Raw genomic sequence first — 19,007 nt, forward strand, 5'->3', positions numbered from 1 at the left:
GGTTAGAGAATCGATGTTCCTACATCAGGTTGGAGGCTACCCGGACAGGATATGAGGTGTTGCTCCTCCAGACTGAGTGTGGCCTCATTGTGGCCATGGTGGTGCCCGTGGACCAGCGTGTCGGGATGGGAATGGGGGGTAGGGTGGGAATGGGGGGTAGGATGGGAATGGGGGGTAGGATGGGAATGGGGGGCCTCTGGGTGATCCTGCACTTTGCAAAGGTGTTCGGCGAAATGGACTCCCCCTCGACGTTGTCCTTACTGATGTAACAGGCCGCACTGGGATCACCGGATTTGACCCTGACAGAGCCACAGGTGAAGTGCTCACCTTCCCAGTCCAGCTGCGGCCTCTCGGCCTGAAGCGTCGACTGTTTATTCCTCTCCATAGACGCTGCCTGGCCTGCTGCGTTTCTCCAGCGTTTTGTGTGCGCAGTCCTCACCTGTTCAGTCCCCCAAACAGTTCTTCAGGGTGAGGACTGAAGATGCTGGAATCTGGGGCGACCAACGTAACGTTAACGTGTGGGAGTCGGTAACGCAGCCTCTGCTAAGGGTGGTCCGGAGGCTGTTAAGTGAACCGTATTACCTCGTCTGAGTTCAGCCGTGCCCGAAAGCTACCCTCCTGACCTCTGCTCCCTTCCTGTCTCTTCCCTCAACGCAGGCTGTGAAGTCGAGGAGCGGCCCGGGGGAGTACCTGCGCAACGCCCTGTGGAATACGGAGTCCATCCCCGACCAGGTGACGCTGCTGTGGAAGGACCCCCGCGACGAAGGCTGGAGGGACAAGACTTCGTACCGCTGGCATCTGGTCCACAGGCCCCAGGTGGGCTACATCAGGTGAGCCTCGGGGCAGACCGTCGTCCGCCAGCCAACCCCGCTAACCCGACCAAGGTAGCGCAGCGGTCAGCGCAACGCTTTACAGCACCAGCTGTAGGGCCGGGGTCAATTCCTGTCGCTGTCTGCAAGGATTCTGCAAAAGTACAGCACAGAAACAAGCCCTTTGGCCCATCTAGTCCCTGCCGAAGCATTTAAACCGCCTAGTCCAGTGACATTCTCACTGTGCTCCGGGTTCCTCCCACGTCCCAAAGACGTACAGGTTAGGGTTGGGAAGTTGTGACTATGGTACTGTATATCAGCCCCCAGCACATCCTTTGGACTGTGTCGACACAAAGTGATGCATTCATTTTGACAAGTTAGGCTAATCCTTAGAACATAGAAACCTACAGCATATCCTTCAGCTCACAACGCTGTGCCGACTCTGTAACCTACTCTAGAGACGGCCTAGAATTTACCTACCACATAGCCCTCTATTGTTCTAAGCTCCATGTACCTATCTAAGAGCCTCTTGAAAGACCCTCTTGTATCCACCTCCACCACTGTCGCTGGCAGTGCATTCCACTCTCTGTGTGAAAAACTTGCCTCTGACGTCCCCCTTGTACCTACTTCCAAACACCTTAAAACTACGCCCCCTCGCGTTAGACATTTCAGCCCTGGGAAGAAGCCTCTGACTATCCACACGATCAATGCCTCTCATCATCTTATACACCACCGTCAGGTCACCTCTCATCCTCCGTCTCTCCAAGGAGAAAAGGATAAAAATTCAACCTATTCTCATAAACCATGCTCCCCAATCCAGGCAACATCCTTGCAAATCTCCTCTGCACCCTTTCTATGGCTTCCACATCCTTCCTGTAGTGAGGCGACCAGAACTGAGCACAGTACTCCAAGTGGGGTCTGACCAGGTTCCTATACAGCTGCAACTTTACCTCTCGGCTCCTAAACTGAAATCTGCAACCCGCTGTTCCGCCTGCCGGAAGCAGGGTCTGTGCCAGCGGGTGACTGCGGGGCAGAAAGAGGAGCAACGGAGAGATGCAGAGCTTCTAACAAAATGGGATGATGCAGCTTGGCAGTCTTTTCACTGAGTATTGCAAGTGGGATGTTCCCGACAAGATGCTGGCAAGGCTGGAGACAGCTCTGGTGCCCAGCCGAAGGACGAGGGTGCAGGAAAGATTCACGAGGATATTCCCGGCACCAGAGAGCTTGGCAGGCTGGGACCATTTTCCCGGGAGTGAAGGGGGCTGAGGGGTGAGCTTGGCATCTGGTTTATTATCACTGACATATGTCATGAAATCTGTTGTTTTGAGGCAGCAGTACATTGCAATACGTAAAAAAAATCACTGGAAGTTTCAATAAGCAAGATAAAAATAAATTAGTAGTTCAAAAAGAGAACAAAATGGTGAGGTATCGTTCAGAAGTCTGATAGCAGAGGGGAAGAATCTGTTCCTAGAAAGTTGAGTGTGTGTCTTCAGGCTCCTGTACCTCCTCCCTGATGGGAATAATGAGAAGAGGGCATGTCCTGGGTGATGGGGGTCCTTGAGGCAGGGCTTCGCCTCTTGAAGCTGTCTTTGATGGTGAGGAGTCCGGAGCCCGTGATGGAGCTGGCTGAGTTTACAACCCTCTGCAGCTTTTCCCCCGAGTCTGTGCAATGGGGCCTCCCAGACCAGACGGTGATGTAACCGGTCAGAATACTGTCCGTGGTGCATCCGTAGAGATTCGCGAGAGTTTTTGGACACGTACCAGATCTCCTCAAATTCTGATGGAGGTTTATAAATCCACGAGGGGCATAGATAAGGTGTGGATCATCACAGCTTTATTCCCTAGGTAGTGGAGTCCAAAACTAGAGGGCTCAAGTTCAAACTGAGGGTGGAACAGATTCAAAAAGACCCAAGGGGCAACTTTTCCCACACAGAGGGTGGTGGGTATAGAGGGAGTAGCAGAGGGGCCTGCAGTTATTATCTCTAAAAAGCACTTGGATGCTTCCGTGGATGTGAAAGGTGCTGTACACACCCCTGAGATTTCTCTACCCACAGGAACAGCCTTTAAAGAATAACCCCACGCAATAACACCCAACGCACAATGAGGAGAGCGAGTTGCATGAACATCAGAAAGCACGCAATTAACACACAGAGACGGCAGAGTCCTCGAAACGGTGCAGGAGCCACCAAGCCAGTCCGCTCAGCCCTGCCTCGACGTCTGCAGGCCATGGTGTGCAGACAGCCGGTCCGCTCAGCCCTGCCTCGATGTCTGCAGGCCACGGTGTGCACACAGCCAGTCCGCTCAGCCCTGCCTCGACGTCTGCAGGCCACGGTGTGCACAGAGACAGTCCGCTCAGCCCTGCCTCGACGTCTGCAGGCCACGGTGTGCAGACAGACAGTCCGCTCAGCCCTGCCTCGACGTCTGCAGGCCACGGTGTGCACAGAGCCAGTCCGCTCAGCCCTGCCTCGACGTCTGCAGGCCACGGTGTGCAGACAGCCAGTCCGCTCAGCCCTGCCTCGACGTCTGCAGGCCACGGTGTGCAGACAGACAGTCCGCTCAGCCCTGCCTTGACGTCTGCAGGCCACGGTGTGCAGACAGACAGTCCGCTCAGCCCTGCCTCGACGTCTGCAGGCCACGGTGTGAACCGAGCCAGTCCGCTCAGCCCTGCCTCGACGTCTGCAGGCCACGGTGTGCAGACAGACAGTCCGCTCAGCCCTGCCTCGACGTCTGCAGGCCACGGTGTGCAGACAGCCAGTCCGCTCAGCCCTGCCTCGACGTCTGCAGGCCACGGTGTGCACCGAGCCAGTCCGCTCAGCCCTGCCTCTACGTCTGCAGGCCACGGTGTGCACCGAGCCAGTCCGCTCAGCCCTGCCTCGATGTCTGCAGGCCACGGTGTGCACCGAGCCAGTCCGCTCAGCCCTGCCTCGACGTCTGCAGGCCACGGTGTGCAGACAGCCAGTCCGCTCAGCCCTGCCTCGACGTCTGCAGGCCACGGTGTGCACCGAGCCAGTCCGCTCAGCCCTGCCTCGACGTCTGCAGGCCACGGTGTGCACCGAGCCAGTCCGCTCAGCCCTGCCTCGACGTCTGCAGGCCACGGTGTGCACCGAGCCAGTCCGCTCAGCCCTGCCTCGACGTCTGCAGGCCACGGTGTGCACCGAGCCAGTCCGCTCAGCCCTGCCTCGACGTCTGCAGGCCACGGTGTGCACCGAGCCAGTCCGCTCAGCCCTGCCTCGACGTCTGCAGGCCACGGTGTGCAGACAGCCAGTCCGCTCAGCCCTGCCTCGACGTCTGCAGGCCACGGTGTGCACCGAGCCAGTCCGCTCAGCCCTGCCTCGACGTCTGCAGGCCACGGTGTGCACCGAGCCAGTCCGCTCAGCCCTGCCTCGACGTCTGCAGGCCACGGTGTGCAGACAGCCAGTCCGCTCAGCCCTGCCTCGATGTCTGCAGGCCACGGTGTGCACAGAGACAGTCCGCTCAGCCCTGCCTCGACGTCTGCAGGCCACGGTGTGCAGACAGACAGTCCGCTCAGCCCTGCCTCGACGTCTGCAGGCCACGGTGTGCACAGAGCCAGTCCGCTCAGCCCTGCCTCGACGTCTGCAGGCCACGGTGTGCAGACAGCCAGTCCGCTCAGCCCTGCCTCGACGTCTGCAGGCCACGGTGTGCAGACAGACAGTCCGCTCAGCCCTGCCTTGACGTCTGCAGGCCACGGTGTGCAGACAGACAGTCCGCTCAGCCCTGCCTCGACGTCTGCAGGCCACGGTGTGAACCGAGCCAGTCCGCTCAGCCCTGCCTCGACGTCTGCAGGCCACGGTGTGCAGACAGACAGTCCGCTCAGCCCTGCCTCGACGTCTGCAGGCCACGGTGTGCAGACAGCCAGTCCGCTCAGCCCTGCCTCGACGTCTGCAGGCCACGGTGTGCACCGAGCCAGTCCGCTCAGCCCTGCCTCTACGTCTGCAGGCCACGGTGTGCACCGAGCCAGTCCGCTCAGCCCTGCCTCGACGTCTGCAGGCCACGGTGTGCAGACAGCCAGTCCGCTCAGCCCTGCCTCGACGTCTGCAGGCCACGGTGTGCACCGAGCCAGTCCGCTCAGCCCTGCCTCGACGTCTGCAGGCCACGGTGTGCAGACAGCCAGTCCGCTCAGCCCTGCCTCGACGTCTGCAGGCCACGGTGTGCACCGAGCCAGTCCGCTCAGCCCTGCCTCGACGTCTGCAGGCCACGGTGTGCACCGAGCCAGTCCGCTCAGCCCTGCCTCGACGTCTGCAGGCCACGGTGTGCACCGAGCCAGTCCGCTCAGCCCTGCCTCGACGTCTGCAGGCCACGGTGTGCACCGAGCCAGTCCGCTCAGCCCTGCCTCGACGTCTGCAGGCCACGGTGTGCACCGAGCCAGTCCGCTCAGCCCTGCCTCGACGTCTGCAGGCCACGGTGTGCAGACAGCCAGTCCGCTCAGCCCTGCCTCGACGTCTGCAGGCCACGGTGTGCACCGAGCCAGTCCGCTCAGCCCTGCCTCGACGTCTGCAGGCCACGGTGTGCAGACAGCCAGTCCGCTCAGCCCTGCCTCGACGTCTGCAGGCCACGGTGTGCAGACAGCCAGTCCGCTCAGCCCTGCCTCGACGTCTGCAGGCCACGGTGTGCAGACAGACAGTCCGCTCAGCCCTGCCTCGACGTCTGCAGGCCACGGTGTGCAGACAGACAGTCCGCTCAGCCCTGCCTCGACGTCTGCAGGCCACGGTGTGCAGACAGCCAGTCCGCTCAGCCCTGCCTCGACGTCTGCAGGCCACGGTGTGCACCGAGCCAGTCCGCTCAGCCCTGCCTCGACGTCTGCAGGCCACGGTGTGCACCGAGCCAGTCCGCTCAGCCCTGCCTCGACGTCTGCAGGCCACGGTGTGCAGACAGCCAGTCCGCTCAGCCCTGCCTCGATGTCTGCAGGCCACGGTGTGCACAGAGCCAGTCCGCTCAGCCCTGCCTCGACGTCTGCAGGCCACGGTGTGCAGACAGCCAGTCCGCTCAGCCCTGCCTCGACGTCTGCAGGCCACGGTGTGCAGACAGCCAGTCCGCTCAGCCCTGCCTCGACGTCTGCAGGCCACGGTGTGCACCGAGCCAGTCCGCTCAGCCCTGCCTCGACGTCTGCAGGCCACGGTGTGCAGACAGCCAGTCCGCTCAGCCCTGCCTCGATGTCTGCAGGCCACGGTGTGCACAGAGCCAGTCCGCTCAGCCCTGCCTCGACGTCTGCAGGCCACGGTGTGCAGACAGCCAGTCCGCTCAGCCCTGCCTCGACGTCTGCAGGCCACGGTGTGAACCGAGCCAGTCCGCTCAGCCCTGCCTCGACGTCTGCAGGCCACGGTGTGCACAGAGCCAGTCCGCTCAGCCCTGCCTCGACGTCTGCAGGCCACGGTGTGCACCGAGCCAGTCCGCTCAGCCCTGCCTCGACGTCTGCAGGCCACGGTGTGCACCGAGCCAGTCCGCTCAGCCCTGCCTCGACGTCTGCAGGCCACGGTGTGCACCGAGCCAGTCCGCTCAGCCCTGCCTCGACGTCTGCAGGCCACGGTGTGCAGACAGAGCCAGTCCACTCAGCCCTGCCTCGACGTCTGCAGGCCACGGTGTGCAGACAGCCAGTCCGCTCAGCCCTGCCTCGACGTCTGCAGGCCACGGTGTGCACCGAGCCAGTCCGCTCAGCCCTGCCTCGACGTCTGCAGGCCACGGTGTGCACCGAGCCAGTCCGCTCAGCCCTGCCTCGACGTCTGCAGGCCACGGTGTGCACCGAGCCAGTCCGCTCAGCCCTGCCTCGACGTCTGCAGGCCACGGTGTGCACAGAGCCAGTCCGCTCAGCCCTGCCTCGACGTCTGCAGGCCACGGTGTGCACCGAGCCAGTCCGCTCAGCCCTGCCTCGACGTCTGCAGGCCACGGTGTGCACCGAGCCAGTCCGCTCAGCCCTGCCTCGACGTCTGCAGGCCACGGTGTGCACCGAGCCAGTCCGCTCAGCCCTGCCTCGACGTCTGCAGGCCACGGTGTGCACCGAGCCAGTCCGCTCAGCCCTGCCTCGACGTCTGCAGGCCACGGTGTGCACCGAGCCAGTCCGCTCAGCCCTGCCTCGACGTCTGCAGGCCACGGTGTGCACCGAGCCAGTCCGCTCAGCCCTGCCTCGACGTCTGCAGGCCACGGTGTGCAGACAGACAGTCCGCTCAGCCCTGCCTCGACGTCTGCAGGCCACGGTGTGCAGACAGCCAGTCCGCTCAGCCCTGCCTCGACGTCTGCAGGCCACGGTGTGCACCGAGCCAGTCCGCTCAGCCCTGCCTCGACGTCTACAGGCCACGGTGTGCACCGAGCCAGTCCGCTCAGCCCTGCCTCGACGTCTGCAGGCCACGGTGTGCAGACAGCCAGTCCGCTCAGCCCTGCCTCGACGTCTGCAGGCCACGGTGTGCACCGAGCCAGTCCGCTCAGCCCTGCCTCGACGTCTGCAGGCCACGGTGTGCACCGAGCCAGTCCGCTCAGCCCTGCCTCGACGTCTGCAGGCCACGGTGTGCACCGAGCCAGTCCGCTCAGCCCTGCCTCGACGTCTGCAGGCCACGGTGTGCACCGAGCCAGTCCGCTCAGCCCTGCCTCGACGTCTGCAGGCCACGGTGTGCACCGAGCCAGTCCGCTCAGCCCTGCCTCGACGTCTGCAGGCCACGGTGTGCACCGAGCCAGTCCGCTCAGCCCTGCCTCGACGTCTGCAGGCCACGGTGTGCACCGAGCCAGTCCGCTCAGCCCTGCCTCGACGTCTGCAGGCCACGGTGTGCACCGAGCCAGTCCGCTCAGCCCTGCCTCGACGTCTGCAGGCCACGGTGTGCACAGAGCCAGTCCGCTCAGCCCTGCCTCGACGTCTGCAGGCCACGGTGTGCACCGAGCCAGTCCGCTCAGCCCTGCCTCGACGTCTGCAGGCCACGGTGTGCAGACAGACAGTCCGCTCAGCCCTGCCTCGACGTCTGCAGGCCACGGTGTGCACAGAGCCAGTCCGCTCAGCCCTGCCTCGACGTCTGCAGGCCACGGTGTGCAGACAGCCAGTCCGCTCAGCCCTGCCTCGACGTCTGCAGGCCACGGTGTGCACCGAGCCAGTCCGCTCAGCCCTGCCTCGACGTCTGCAGGCCACGGTGTGCACCGAGCCAGTCCGCTCAGCCCTGCCTCGACGTCTGCAGGCCACGGTGTGCAGACAGACAGTCCGCTCAGCCCTGCCTCGACGTCTGCAGGCCACGGTGTGCACAGAGCCAGTCCGCTCAGCCCTGCCTCGACGTCTGCAGGCCACGGTGTGCAGACAGACAGTCCGCTCAGCCCTGCCTCGACGTCTGCAGGCCACGGTGTGCACAGAGCCAGTCCGCTCAGCCCTGCCTCGACGTCTGCAGGCCACGGTGTGCACAGAGCCAGTCCGCTCAGCCCTGCCTCGACGTCTGCAGGCCACGGTGTGCAGAGAGCCAGTCCGCTCAGCCCTGCCTCGACGTCTGCAGGCCACGGTGTGCAGACAGACAGTCCGCTCAGCCCTGCCTCGACGTCTGCAGGCCACGGTGTGCAGACAGCCAGTCCGCTCAGCCCTGCCTCGACGTCTGCAGGCCACGGTGTGCAGACAGCCAGTCCGCTCAGCCCTGCCTCGACGTCTGCAGGCCACGGTGTGCACCGAGCCAGTCCGCTCAGCCCTGCCTCGACGTCTGCAGGCCACGGTGTGCACCGAGCCAGTCCGCTCAGCCCTGCCTCGACGTCTGCAGGCCACGGTGTGCACCGAGCCAGTCCGCTCAGCCCTGCCTCGACGTCTGCAGGCCACGGTGTGCACCGAGCCAGTCCGCTCAGCCCTGCCTCGACGTCTGCAGGCCACGGTGTGCAGACAGACAGTCCGCTCAGCCCTGCCTCGACGTCTGCAGGCCACGGTGTGCAGACAGCCAGTCCGCTCAGCCCTGCCTCGACGTCTGCAGGCCACGGTGTGCACCGAGCCAGTCCGCTCAGCCCTGCCTCGACGTCTGCAGGCCACGGTGTGCAGGCAGCCAGTCCGCTCAGCCCTGCCTCGACGTCTGCAGGCCACGGTGTGCACCGAGCCAGTCCGCTCAGCCCTGCCTCGACGTCTGCAGGCCACGGTGTGCAGACAGAGCCTCGGTCAAATCGCACAAACAGTGAAAAGGATTGAACGGGAACACTTGGAGCGAAGTGCAGAGTCTCCAAAAGTGAGTCCACAGCCGGGGAGCGTGGTCACTGCTGAGGACATTAAACATCGATTTAATGAATACAGCATACACCCTGAAATCGTTACTCTTCACAGGCGCCCGTAAAACAAGAAACCCCGTAGAATGAATGATAGGAACATCAGAACCCCAAAGCCAACCCCTCATCCAGAAGGTTTGGAGCTGGGGGTTAACGGACCCCCTCGGTTAATGGTATGGGAAGCCCTGGTGTGGAGGGATATGGGCCCGGCACAGGCAGATAGGACTAGCTCAGCTGCCATCCTGCTGTGGGCTGAAGGACCTGTTTTCTTGTTGTATGACTATGATCTCAGAACAGTGCAGACACTGAAGCACGGACATAAACAGTGGATCACAGGAACAGGCCGTTCGGCCCGACCTGTCTGTGCTGAACTGCAGTGTAGTGTCGCGGTTAGCGTTACAGTTTACAGCCAGCAGCCTGGGTTCCGTTCCTGCTGCTGTCTGTGAGGAGTTTGCACATTCTCCCTGTGACTGCGTGGGTTTCCTCCGGGTGCTCCGGTTTCCTCCCACGTTCCAGTGGCGTACGGGTTAAGTTTAGTCAGTTGTGGCCATGCTCTGTTGGTGTCAGAAGCTGGGGACACTTGTGGGCTGCCCCCATGCTTCCTCAGACTGTCTTGGTTGTTGTCATAACAAGTTGTTATTGGTTGTTATTAAGAAGGCAAATGGAATGTTGGCCTTCATTGCTAGAGGGATTGAATTTAAGAGCAGGGAGGTTATGCTGCAACTGTACAGGGTACTGGTGAGGCTGCGCCTGGAGTACTGTGTGCAGTTCTGGTCTCCTTACTTGAGGAAGGATACACTGGCTCTGGAGGTGGTGCAGAGGAGGTTCACCAGGCTGATTCCAGAGATGAAGGGGTTAACCTACGAGGAGCGATTGAGTTGCCTGGGACTGTACTCACTGGAATTCAGAAGAATGAGAGAGGATCTTATAGAAACATACAAAATTTTGAAAGGGATAGATAAGATAGAAGTAGGAAAGTTGTTTGCATTGGTAGGTGAGACTAGAACTAAGGGACATTGCCTCAAGATTCAGGGGAGAGGATTTAGGATGGAGATGAAGAGAAACTGCTTTTCCCAGAGAGTGGTGAATCTGTGGAATTCTCTGCCCAGGGAAGCAGTTGAGGCTTCTTCACTAAATATATTTAAGATACAGTTAGATAGATTTTTACATAGTAGGGGAATTAAGGGTTATGGGGAAAAGGCAGGTAGATGGAGCTGAGTTTACGGACAGATCAGCCATGTTCTTATTGAATGGTAGGGCAGGCTCGATGGGCCGGATGGCCGACTCCTGCTCCTATTTCTTATGTTCTTATTAATGCAAACGATGCATTTCACTGTCTGTTTCAATGTACGTGTGACAAATAAAGCTAATCTTTATCTGATAGTTGTCCATTCCCAACAAAATGAAGAAAAATATTCTCCCCCAGCTTACTCCTTGTAAATGTATTTACCGGTACTCACCTGGGGAAACGGAATGATGTGAGTGACAGAAATGGTTCAAATTTATTGTTGTCACAGGCAGACACTCAGATAGACACAGTCTCTCTCTCTCTCTCTCGTGTGCGCGCCCACGCCCCCACCCACACACACACACATACACACTCACTCACTCTCACACTCACTCACACACACACATACACTCACTCACACACACTCAAACACACACTGAGACACACACACACTCAAACATATGCACTGAAACACACACACACACTCACTCACTCACACACACACACACACACACACACACAAATAAATAAGAACATGAGTGCAGAGAAAGTTTACAAGGATGTTGTTGGGACTTGAGGGCCTGAGTTGTAAAGGTTGAATAGGTTAGGACTTTATTCCCTGAGGCGCAGGAGAATGAGGGGAGATTTGATAGAGGTATACAGAATTATGAGGGGTATAGATAGGGTAAATGCAAACAGGTTCTTTCCACTGAGGTTGGGTGAGATCAGAACTAGAGGCCGTAGATTAATGGTGACGCGAGGGCGCACAGGAGAGAGGTATACCAGCTCGTTGAGTGGTGTCGCAGCAATAACCTTGCACTCAACGTTAGCAAGACCAAAGAGCCGGTTGTGGACTTCAGAAAGGGTAAGACGAGGGAACACAAGCTATCCTCATAGAGGGATCAGACGTGAAGTGAGTGGGCAATTTCAAGCTCCTGGGTGTTACCTCTGAGGACCTAACCTGGTCCCAACATATTGATGCAACTATAAAGGAGGTGAGTCAGTGGCAAGATATCATTAGGAGTTTGAGGAGATTCGGCTTGTCACCTAAAGGAAGGCATCAAACTAAAAGCTCGTGCGTACAAAGTCGCCAAGAGTAGTGGGAAACTGGAAAATTGGGAAAACTTTAAAAAGCGACGAAGAACCACTAAGCAAGCAATAAAGGAAGCTAGATTATGAAAATAAACCAGCACAAAATATTAAGAAGGATAGTAAAAGTTTTTATAATTATGTAAAGCAGAAAAGGGTGGCCAAAGTGAACGTAGGTCCCTTGGAGGGCGAGAAGGGGGATTTGATATTGGGTAATGAGGAGATGGCCAAGGTGTTGAATGACTATTTTGTGTCGGTTTTCATGGTGGAGGACACGTCTAACATACCAAAGGGGGATGATATGGATGTGATGGGAGGTGAGGACCTCAATACAGTAACTATCACTAAAGAGGTAATGCTGAGCAAACTTGTGGGCCTGAAGATAGATAAGATCCCGGATCCTGATGGAATGCATCCCCGTGTACTGAAAGAAATGGCAGAGGTTATAGTTGAGGCTTTGATGATGGTTTACCAAAATTCTCTGGACTCTGGGCGGGTTCCGGTAGATTGGAAGATGGTGAATGTCACACCACTATTCAAGAAAGGATGTAGGCAAAAGGCAGGTAACTATAGGACAGTTAGTTTAACATCTGTTGTTGGGAAAAAGCTTGAAGCTATCATTAAAGAAGAAATAGCGAGGCATCTGGAAAGAAACCGATCCACCAGGCAGACACAGCGTGAATTCAGCAAAGGCAGGTCCTGTTTGACAACCTTACTGGAGTTCTTTGAGGATATAACGAGTGCATTGGATAGAGGAGAACAGATAGACGTTATTTCCTTGGATTTCCAGAAGGCGTTTGATAAGGTGCCACATAAAAGACTTATCTATAAAATAACGAAGCGTAGAGTTGGGGGTGATGTATTAGCATGGATAGAGAATTGGTTAATCAACAGAAAGTAGAGTTGGGATAAATGGGTGTTTCTCTGTTTGGCAATCAGTGGGGAGCGGTGTGCTGCAGGGGCCGGTGCTGGGCCTGCAACTGTTAACAATCTGGAAGAGGGGACCGAGTGTAATGTGTTTAAGTTTGCTGATGATACTAAATTGAGTGGAAAAGCAAATTGTGCAGAGGATACAGAGAGATAGGTTAAGTGAGTGGGCAAGGGTCTGGCAGATGGAGTACAATGTTGGTAAATGCGAGGTCACCACTTTGGAAGGAAAAATGAAAGAGCAGATTATTATTTAAATGGTAAAAGATTCCAGCATGTTGCTGTGCAGAGGGACTTGGGAGTGCTTGTGCATGGATCACGAAAGGTTGGTTTGCAGCTGCAGCAGGGTATCAAGAAGGCAAATAGAAGTTGGCCTTCATTGCTAAAGGGATTGAATTTAAGAGCAGGGAATCCCCACTGCCAGCACTTCCACCTCTCCCCTTTTTCAGCTCAGTTCTCCTCTGACAAACTCCTGAGTTACAGATAAAAAATAGATAGGGAGAGAGAAAGAAAGAAAAGAAAGTAAAAGAAAGGTAGTTTGACATTCAGAGAGTGCCACAGCCTTTGAGAGAACAGGTCACCAGAGAGGAGGGGAGCAGCTACTGAGCCAGAGGTGATCCAGGCTATTCCAGATGTTTGTAGGCAGGTGAAGGGTGTCAACCCAAGACGCCAACTGTCCACCTCCCTCCACAGATACTGTCCGACCCTGACTGGACGGGTGCTGGCCAAGAGTGTGTGGGGTCGCACCTGTACCAGTTTCTCAACCATGTGGCCAGTGCAGGGTTCCTCATTCACGATGATGCCAGCAGTGGCTATTGCCTGGGGGGGTGGGGGGAGGCTGCTAAAAGCCGATGATATTGGCAGGTCTGGACTCACACGGAGGTCATTCTGCGTTTTCCCGGGAGGAGATTCCCGGATGGGTTCCTACAACAATCCCATTCCCAGTACGAGTGTTTTACCGCAGTGTTGGGATTCGAACAGGAGTTCTGGATTCTAGAACATAGAACAGTACAGCACAGGAATAGAGGCCCTTTGGCCCATTATGTCAGTGCCGAACACAATGCCAAATCTGCCTGCAGATGATCCATATCCCTAACAGCCTGAAACACCACGATCGTATCAGCCTCCACCGTAACCTCCTCAGCAGCTCGATCCCGGCACCAAGCACTCTCTGTGTTTTAAAAAATATCATCCAGTGCAACTTCCCCTCTTGCAATAAAACTCAAAGCAAATGTTTCCCTCGACCGTGCGATCTATTAGTTGGCATTTCTATGTTAGAGTAAATGATTCTGACTGTCTACAAAGTACAGAGGAGCCTCGGGTCCCACACCACCAGGTTCAGGAACAGTTATTACCCCACCACCATCAGGCTCCTGAACCAGTGTGGATAACTTCACTCACCTCTACATATGACCTAGAGATTCATTTCACAATTGATGTTCAAAGTTCAAAGTACATATATCTCACAATAGAGTCCATGAGAAACTGCACAGAACAAAGACGGACAAACAACCAATGTGCAAATAGAAAATGAGTAAATAGATAAACAAACAAACAAGCAAGAAATAAATATTATGATCATGAGATGTAGAGTCCTTGAAGGTGAGTCTATGGGTTCTGGGAATAGTTCAGTGATGGGGCGAATGAAGTTCTCAGCCATCGTCAGCATCATTATGATCAGTGTCGTATGACTTCATCATTATGTGCTGTGTCATGTGACATCATCATCATGTGCTGTGTTGTATGATGTGGACGATTGTGGTCTTTCCATGACCATGATTGTTTTTGGCAAATTTCTCCATTGCCAACTTCTGGGCAGAGTCTTTACGAGACGGGTGACCCCAGCCATTATCAATACTCTTCAGAGATTGTCTGCCTGGTGTCAGTGGTCACAGAACCAGGACTTGTGATATGCACAGGCTGCTCATACGACCATCTCATATGCACCACTTGCTCCTGTGGTTTCATGTGACCCTGATCCGGGGATGGAGGGGGGGGGGGGACATCACTAAGCAGGTGCTACACCTCGCCCAAGGGTGACCTGCAGGCTAGTGGAGGGAAGGAGTGTCACACACCTCCTTTGGTAGAGACGTATCTCCAACCTGTGCTCTTGGTATGATTTCATTTCTTTGCACAGATTGTCGTTTCTTGTGCATTGTTTGTCAGTCTTTATGTATGTCTTTTTTTTTGTAAATTCTATTTATTTATTTTCCCTGTAAGTGTGTGTGAGTGTGCGCGCCCTTAACTCCTGGTGGAGTCGGGGCACCATAGTGGACAGAGCCCGTCCCTCTCCAGGTTTTTTTTTACAAGGTGGAGTTGCTCGCCCAGGCACGGATGGAGAGCGTGCAAGGGAGCCGGCTGGATTCGAACTCGGGACCTCTCGCCCCGAAGTCCAGCGCTGATGCCACTACGCCACCAGCCGGTTATGAAGGAGTCTGTGGTAACATATGTTCACGTTGATGCTTTGGACCCTCGTAACTCCTGCCAGCTCTCCCCTCAGAGGTTTCTGATCCAGCAGAGTGACCATTCAGCGGGCGCTTGGGGCTAACTTGAGAAGTTTCTTTCTGGCAGAGTGAAGCTGTATGAAGGGCCGAACCTGGTGGCCGACTCCGGAGTCACGATCGACACGACGATGCGTGGGGGCCGCCTCGGGGTCTTCTGCTTCTCCCAGGAGAACATCATCTGGTCCAACCTGCGCTACAGATGCAACGGTGAGTACCCAGCGGCTGGGACCCCGCGTTGGGGCAGCTGGGTCGTTCTCTTCCGCTCACCTGCCTCCCTCTTCTCCCCATCAGACACCATTCCCGAAGACTTCGAGCCATTTCGCAAGCTCATCCAACTCGGCCTCTGAGCAAGCGAGAGGGATTCGGCAGTTCGACGCCGTCGAGGATCTGTGCGCAAGGGCAGAGAAGCGCGTCTCGAGGACAGATTTTCAAAATGCTACGACCATTTTTATAGGAAGACTTGGCACGGAAGAATCCGGAAAGGATTGGCCTTGACTTGAGGCTGAGGAAGAGACTGGACTTCCAGCAGCCCCCGCCTCCACCTTTGGCCGGCCCACAGCTACGTGACTGTGGCCGTAACGTAGGAAACACCGCGGCCTGGCCACCGCTACACAGGCAATGTGATGATGTTATTGTCTGAGTAATAAATCCGGGCCGAGGAGAGTGCGGTGAGAGGCTCTTCTCGATACGGCTGTCGGTCCCAACTTTGTTCGCCCAAAGGTGGGCTGGGGTAGACATTTCGGGTGGGCTAGGGGTAGATATTTCATTCCAATAACGATGTCTCTGACTGCTCAGCAAGCCCTCCAAACTGTCCTTGCTGCAGTGTGGAGCTCCCTCCTCACCACCCCTCCCACAGCACGGCATTCCCTCCTCACCACCCCTCCCACAGCACGGCGATCCCCTCCTCATCACCCCTCCCACAGCACGGCGATCCCCTCCTCATCACACCTCCCACAGCACGGCGATCCCCTCCTCATCACCCCTCCCACAGCACGGCACTCCCTCCTCATCACCCCTCCCACAGCACGGCGATCCCCTCCTCATCACCCCTCCCACAGCACGGCGATCCCCTCCTCATCACCCCTCCCACAGCGTGGCACTCCCTCCTCACCACCCCTCCCACAGCACGGCGATCCCCTCCTCATCACACCTCCCACAGCACGGCACTCCCTCCTCATCACCCCTCCCACAGCACGGCACTCCCTCCTCATCACCCCTCCCACAGCACGGCGATCCCCTCCTCATCACCCCTCCCACAGCACGGCGATCCCCTCCTCATCACCCCTCCCACAGTGTGGCGATCCCCTCCTCATCACCCCTCCCACAGCGTGGCAATCCCCTCCTCATCACCCCTCCCACAGCACGGCGATCCCCTCCTCATCACCCCTCCCACAGCACGGCGATCCCCTCCTCACCACCCCTCCCACAGCACGGCACTCCCTCCTCATCACCCCTCCCACAGCACGGCGATCCCTTCCTCATCACCCCTCCCACAGCCTGGCACTCCCTCCTCATCACCCCTCCCACAGCACGGCGATCCCCTCCTCATCACCCCTCCCACAGCACGGCACTCCCTCCTCATCACCCCTCCCACAGCACGGCGATCCCTTCCTCATCACCCCTCCCACAGCGTGGCAATCCCCTCCTCACCACCCCTCCCACAGCACGGCGATCCACTCCTCATCACCCCTCCCACAGCACGGCGATCCCCTCCTCATCACCCCTCCCACAGTGAGGTGATCCCCTCCTCATCACCCCACCCACAGCACGGCGATCCCCTCCTCACCACCCCTCCCACAGCGCGACGATCCCCTCCTCATCACCCCTCCCACAGCGCGGCAATCCCCTCCTCATCACCCCTCCCACAGTGTGGCACTCCCTCCTCATCACCCCTCCCACAGCACGGCGATCCCCTCCTCATCACCCCTCCCACAGTGTGGCACTCCCTCCTCATCACCCCTCCCACAGTGTGGCAATCCCCTCCTCATCACCCCTCCCACAGTGTGGCACTCCCTCCTCATCACCCCTCCCACAGCACGGCGATCCCCTCCTCATCACCCCTCCCACAGTGTGGCACTCCCTCCTCATCACCCCTCCCACAGCACGGCGATCCCCTCCTCATCACCCCTCCCACAGCACGGCACTCCCTCCTCATCACCCCTCCCACAGCACGGCGATCCATTCCTCATCACCCCTCCCACAGCACGGCACTCCCTCCTCATCACCCCTCCCACAGCACGGCACTCCCTCCTCACCACCCCTCCCACAGTGTGGCAATCCCCTCCTCATCACCCCTCCCACAGTTTGGCAATCCCCTCCTCACCACCCCTCCCACAGTGTGGCACTCCCTCCTCATCACCCCTCCCACAGTGTGGCAATCCCCTCCTCATCACCCCTCCCACAGCACGGCACTCCCTCCTCATCACCCCTCCCACAGCACGGCACTCCCTCCTCATCACCCCTCCCACAGCACGGCACTCCCTCCTCAACACCCCTCCCACAGTGTGGCAATCCCCTCCTCATCACCCCTCCCACAGTGTGGCAATCCCCTCCTCATCACCCCTCCCACAGTGTGGCGATCCCCTCCTCATCACCCCTCCCACAGCACGGCACTCCCTCCTCATCACCCCTCCCACAGCACGGCACTCCCTCCTCACCACCCCTCCCACAGTGTGGCAATCCCCTCCTCATCACCCCTCCCACAGTGTGGAAATCCCCTCCTCATCACCCCTCCCACAGTGTGGCAATCCCCTCCTCATCACCCCTCCCACAGCACGGCACTCCCTCCTCATCACCCCTCCCACAGCACGGCACTCCCTCCTCACCACCCCTCCCACAGTGTGGCAATCCCCTCCTCATCACCCCTCCCACAGTGTGGCACTCCCTCCTCACCACCCCTCCCACAGTGTGGCAATCCCCTCCTCACCACCCCTCCCACAGTGTGGCACTCCCTCCTCATCACCCCTCCCACAGTGTGGCAATCCCCTCCTCATCACCCCTCCCACAGCACGGCACTCCCTCCTCATCACCCCTCCCACAGCACGGCGATCCATTCCTCATCACCCCTCCCACAGCACGGCACTCCCTCCTCATCACCCCTCCCACAGCACGGCACTCCCTCCTCACCACCCCTCCCACAGTGTGGCAATCCCCTCCTCATCACCCCTCCCACAGTGTGGCACTCCCTCCTCACCACCCCTCCCACAGTGTGGCAATCCCCTCCTCACCACCCCTCCCACAGTGTGGCACTCCCTCCTCATCACCCCTCCCACAGTGTGGCAATCCCCTCCTCATCACCCCTCCCACAGCACGGCGATCCCCTCCTCATCACCCCTCCCACAGTGTGGCAATCCCCTCCTCATCACCCCTCCCACAGCACGGCACCCCCTCCTCATCACCCCTCCCACAGCACGGCGATCCCCTCCTCATCACCCCTCCCACAGCACGGCGCCCCCCTCCTCATCACCCCTCCCACAGTGTGGAGATCCCCTCCTCATCACCCCTCCCACAGAGCAGCGCCCCCTCCTCATCACCCCTCCCACAGCACAGCGATCCCCTCCTCATCACCCCTCCCACAGCACGGCACTCCCTCCTCATCACCCCTCTCACAGCACGGCGCCCCCTCCTCATCACCCCTCCCACAGTGTGGAGATCCCCTCCTCATCACCCCTCACACAGTGTGGCAATCCCCTCCTCATCACCCCTCCCACAGCACGGCACTCCCTCCTCATCACCCCTCCCACAGTGTGGCACTCCCTCCTCATCACCCCTCCCACAGTGTGGCAATCCCCTCCTCATCACCCCTCCCACAGTGTGGCACACCCTCCTCACCACCCCTCCCACAGTGTGGCAATCCCCTCCTCACCACCCCTCCCACAGTGTGGCACTCCCTCCTCATCACCCCTCCCACAGTGTGGCAATCCCCTCCTCATCACCCCTCCCACAGTGTGGCACTCCCTCCTCACCACCCCTCCCACAGTGTGGCACTCCCTCCTCATCACCCCTCCCACAGTGTGGCACTCCCTCCTCATCACCCCTCCCACAGCACGGCACCCCCTCCTCATCACCCCTCCCACAGCACGGCGATCCCCTCCTCATCACCCCTCCCACAGCACGGCGCCCCCTCCTCATCACCCCTCCCACAGTGTGGAGATCCCCTCCTCATCACCCCTCCCACAGCACGGCGCCCCCTCCTCATCACCCCTCCCACAGTGTGGAGATCCCCTCCTC

General features: G+C 58.5%; 1 protein-coding gene across 1 annotated transcript in view; it reads left to right on the forward strand.

Moving 5' to 3' along the window:
- The window catches only part of LOC140735723 (thrombospondin-3-like), a 114,367-nt gene extending 98,904 nt beyond the window's left edge, over positions 1 to 15,463 (forward strand). The window contains 3 exon segments of the mRNA XM_073061143.1: positions 658 to 830; positions 14,845 to 14,984; positions 15,069 to 15,463. Of these exon segments, the coding sequence (XP_072917244.1) occupies positions 658 to 830; positions 14,845 to 14,984; positions 15,069 to 15,124 (369 nt within the window). The 3' untranslated portion in view covers positions 15,125 to 15,463.
- The last annotated feature ends 3,544 nt before the right edge of the window (positions 15,464 to 19,007 follow it).

Source organism: Hemitrygon akajei, chromosome 11 (genome assembly GCF_048418815.1).
Source record: "Hemitrygon akajei chromosome 11, sHemAka1.3, whole genome shotgun sequence".
NCBI lineage: Eukaryota > Metazoa > Chordata > Chondrichthyes > Myliobatiformes > Dasyatidae > Hemitrygon > Hemitrygon akajei.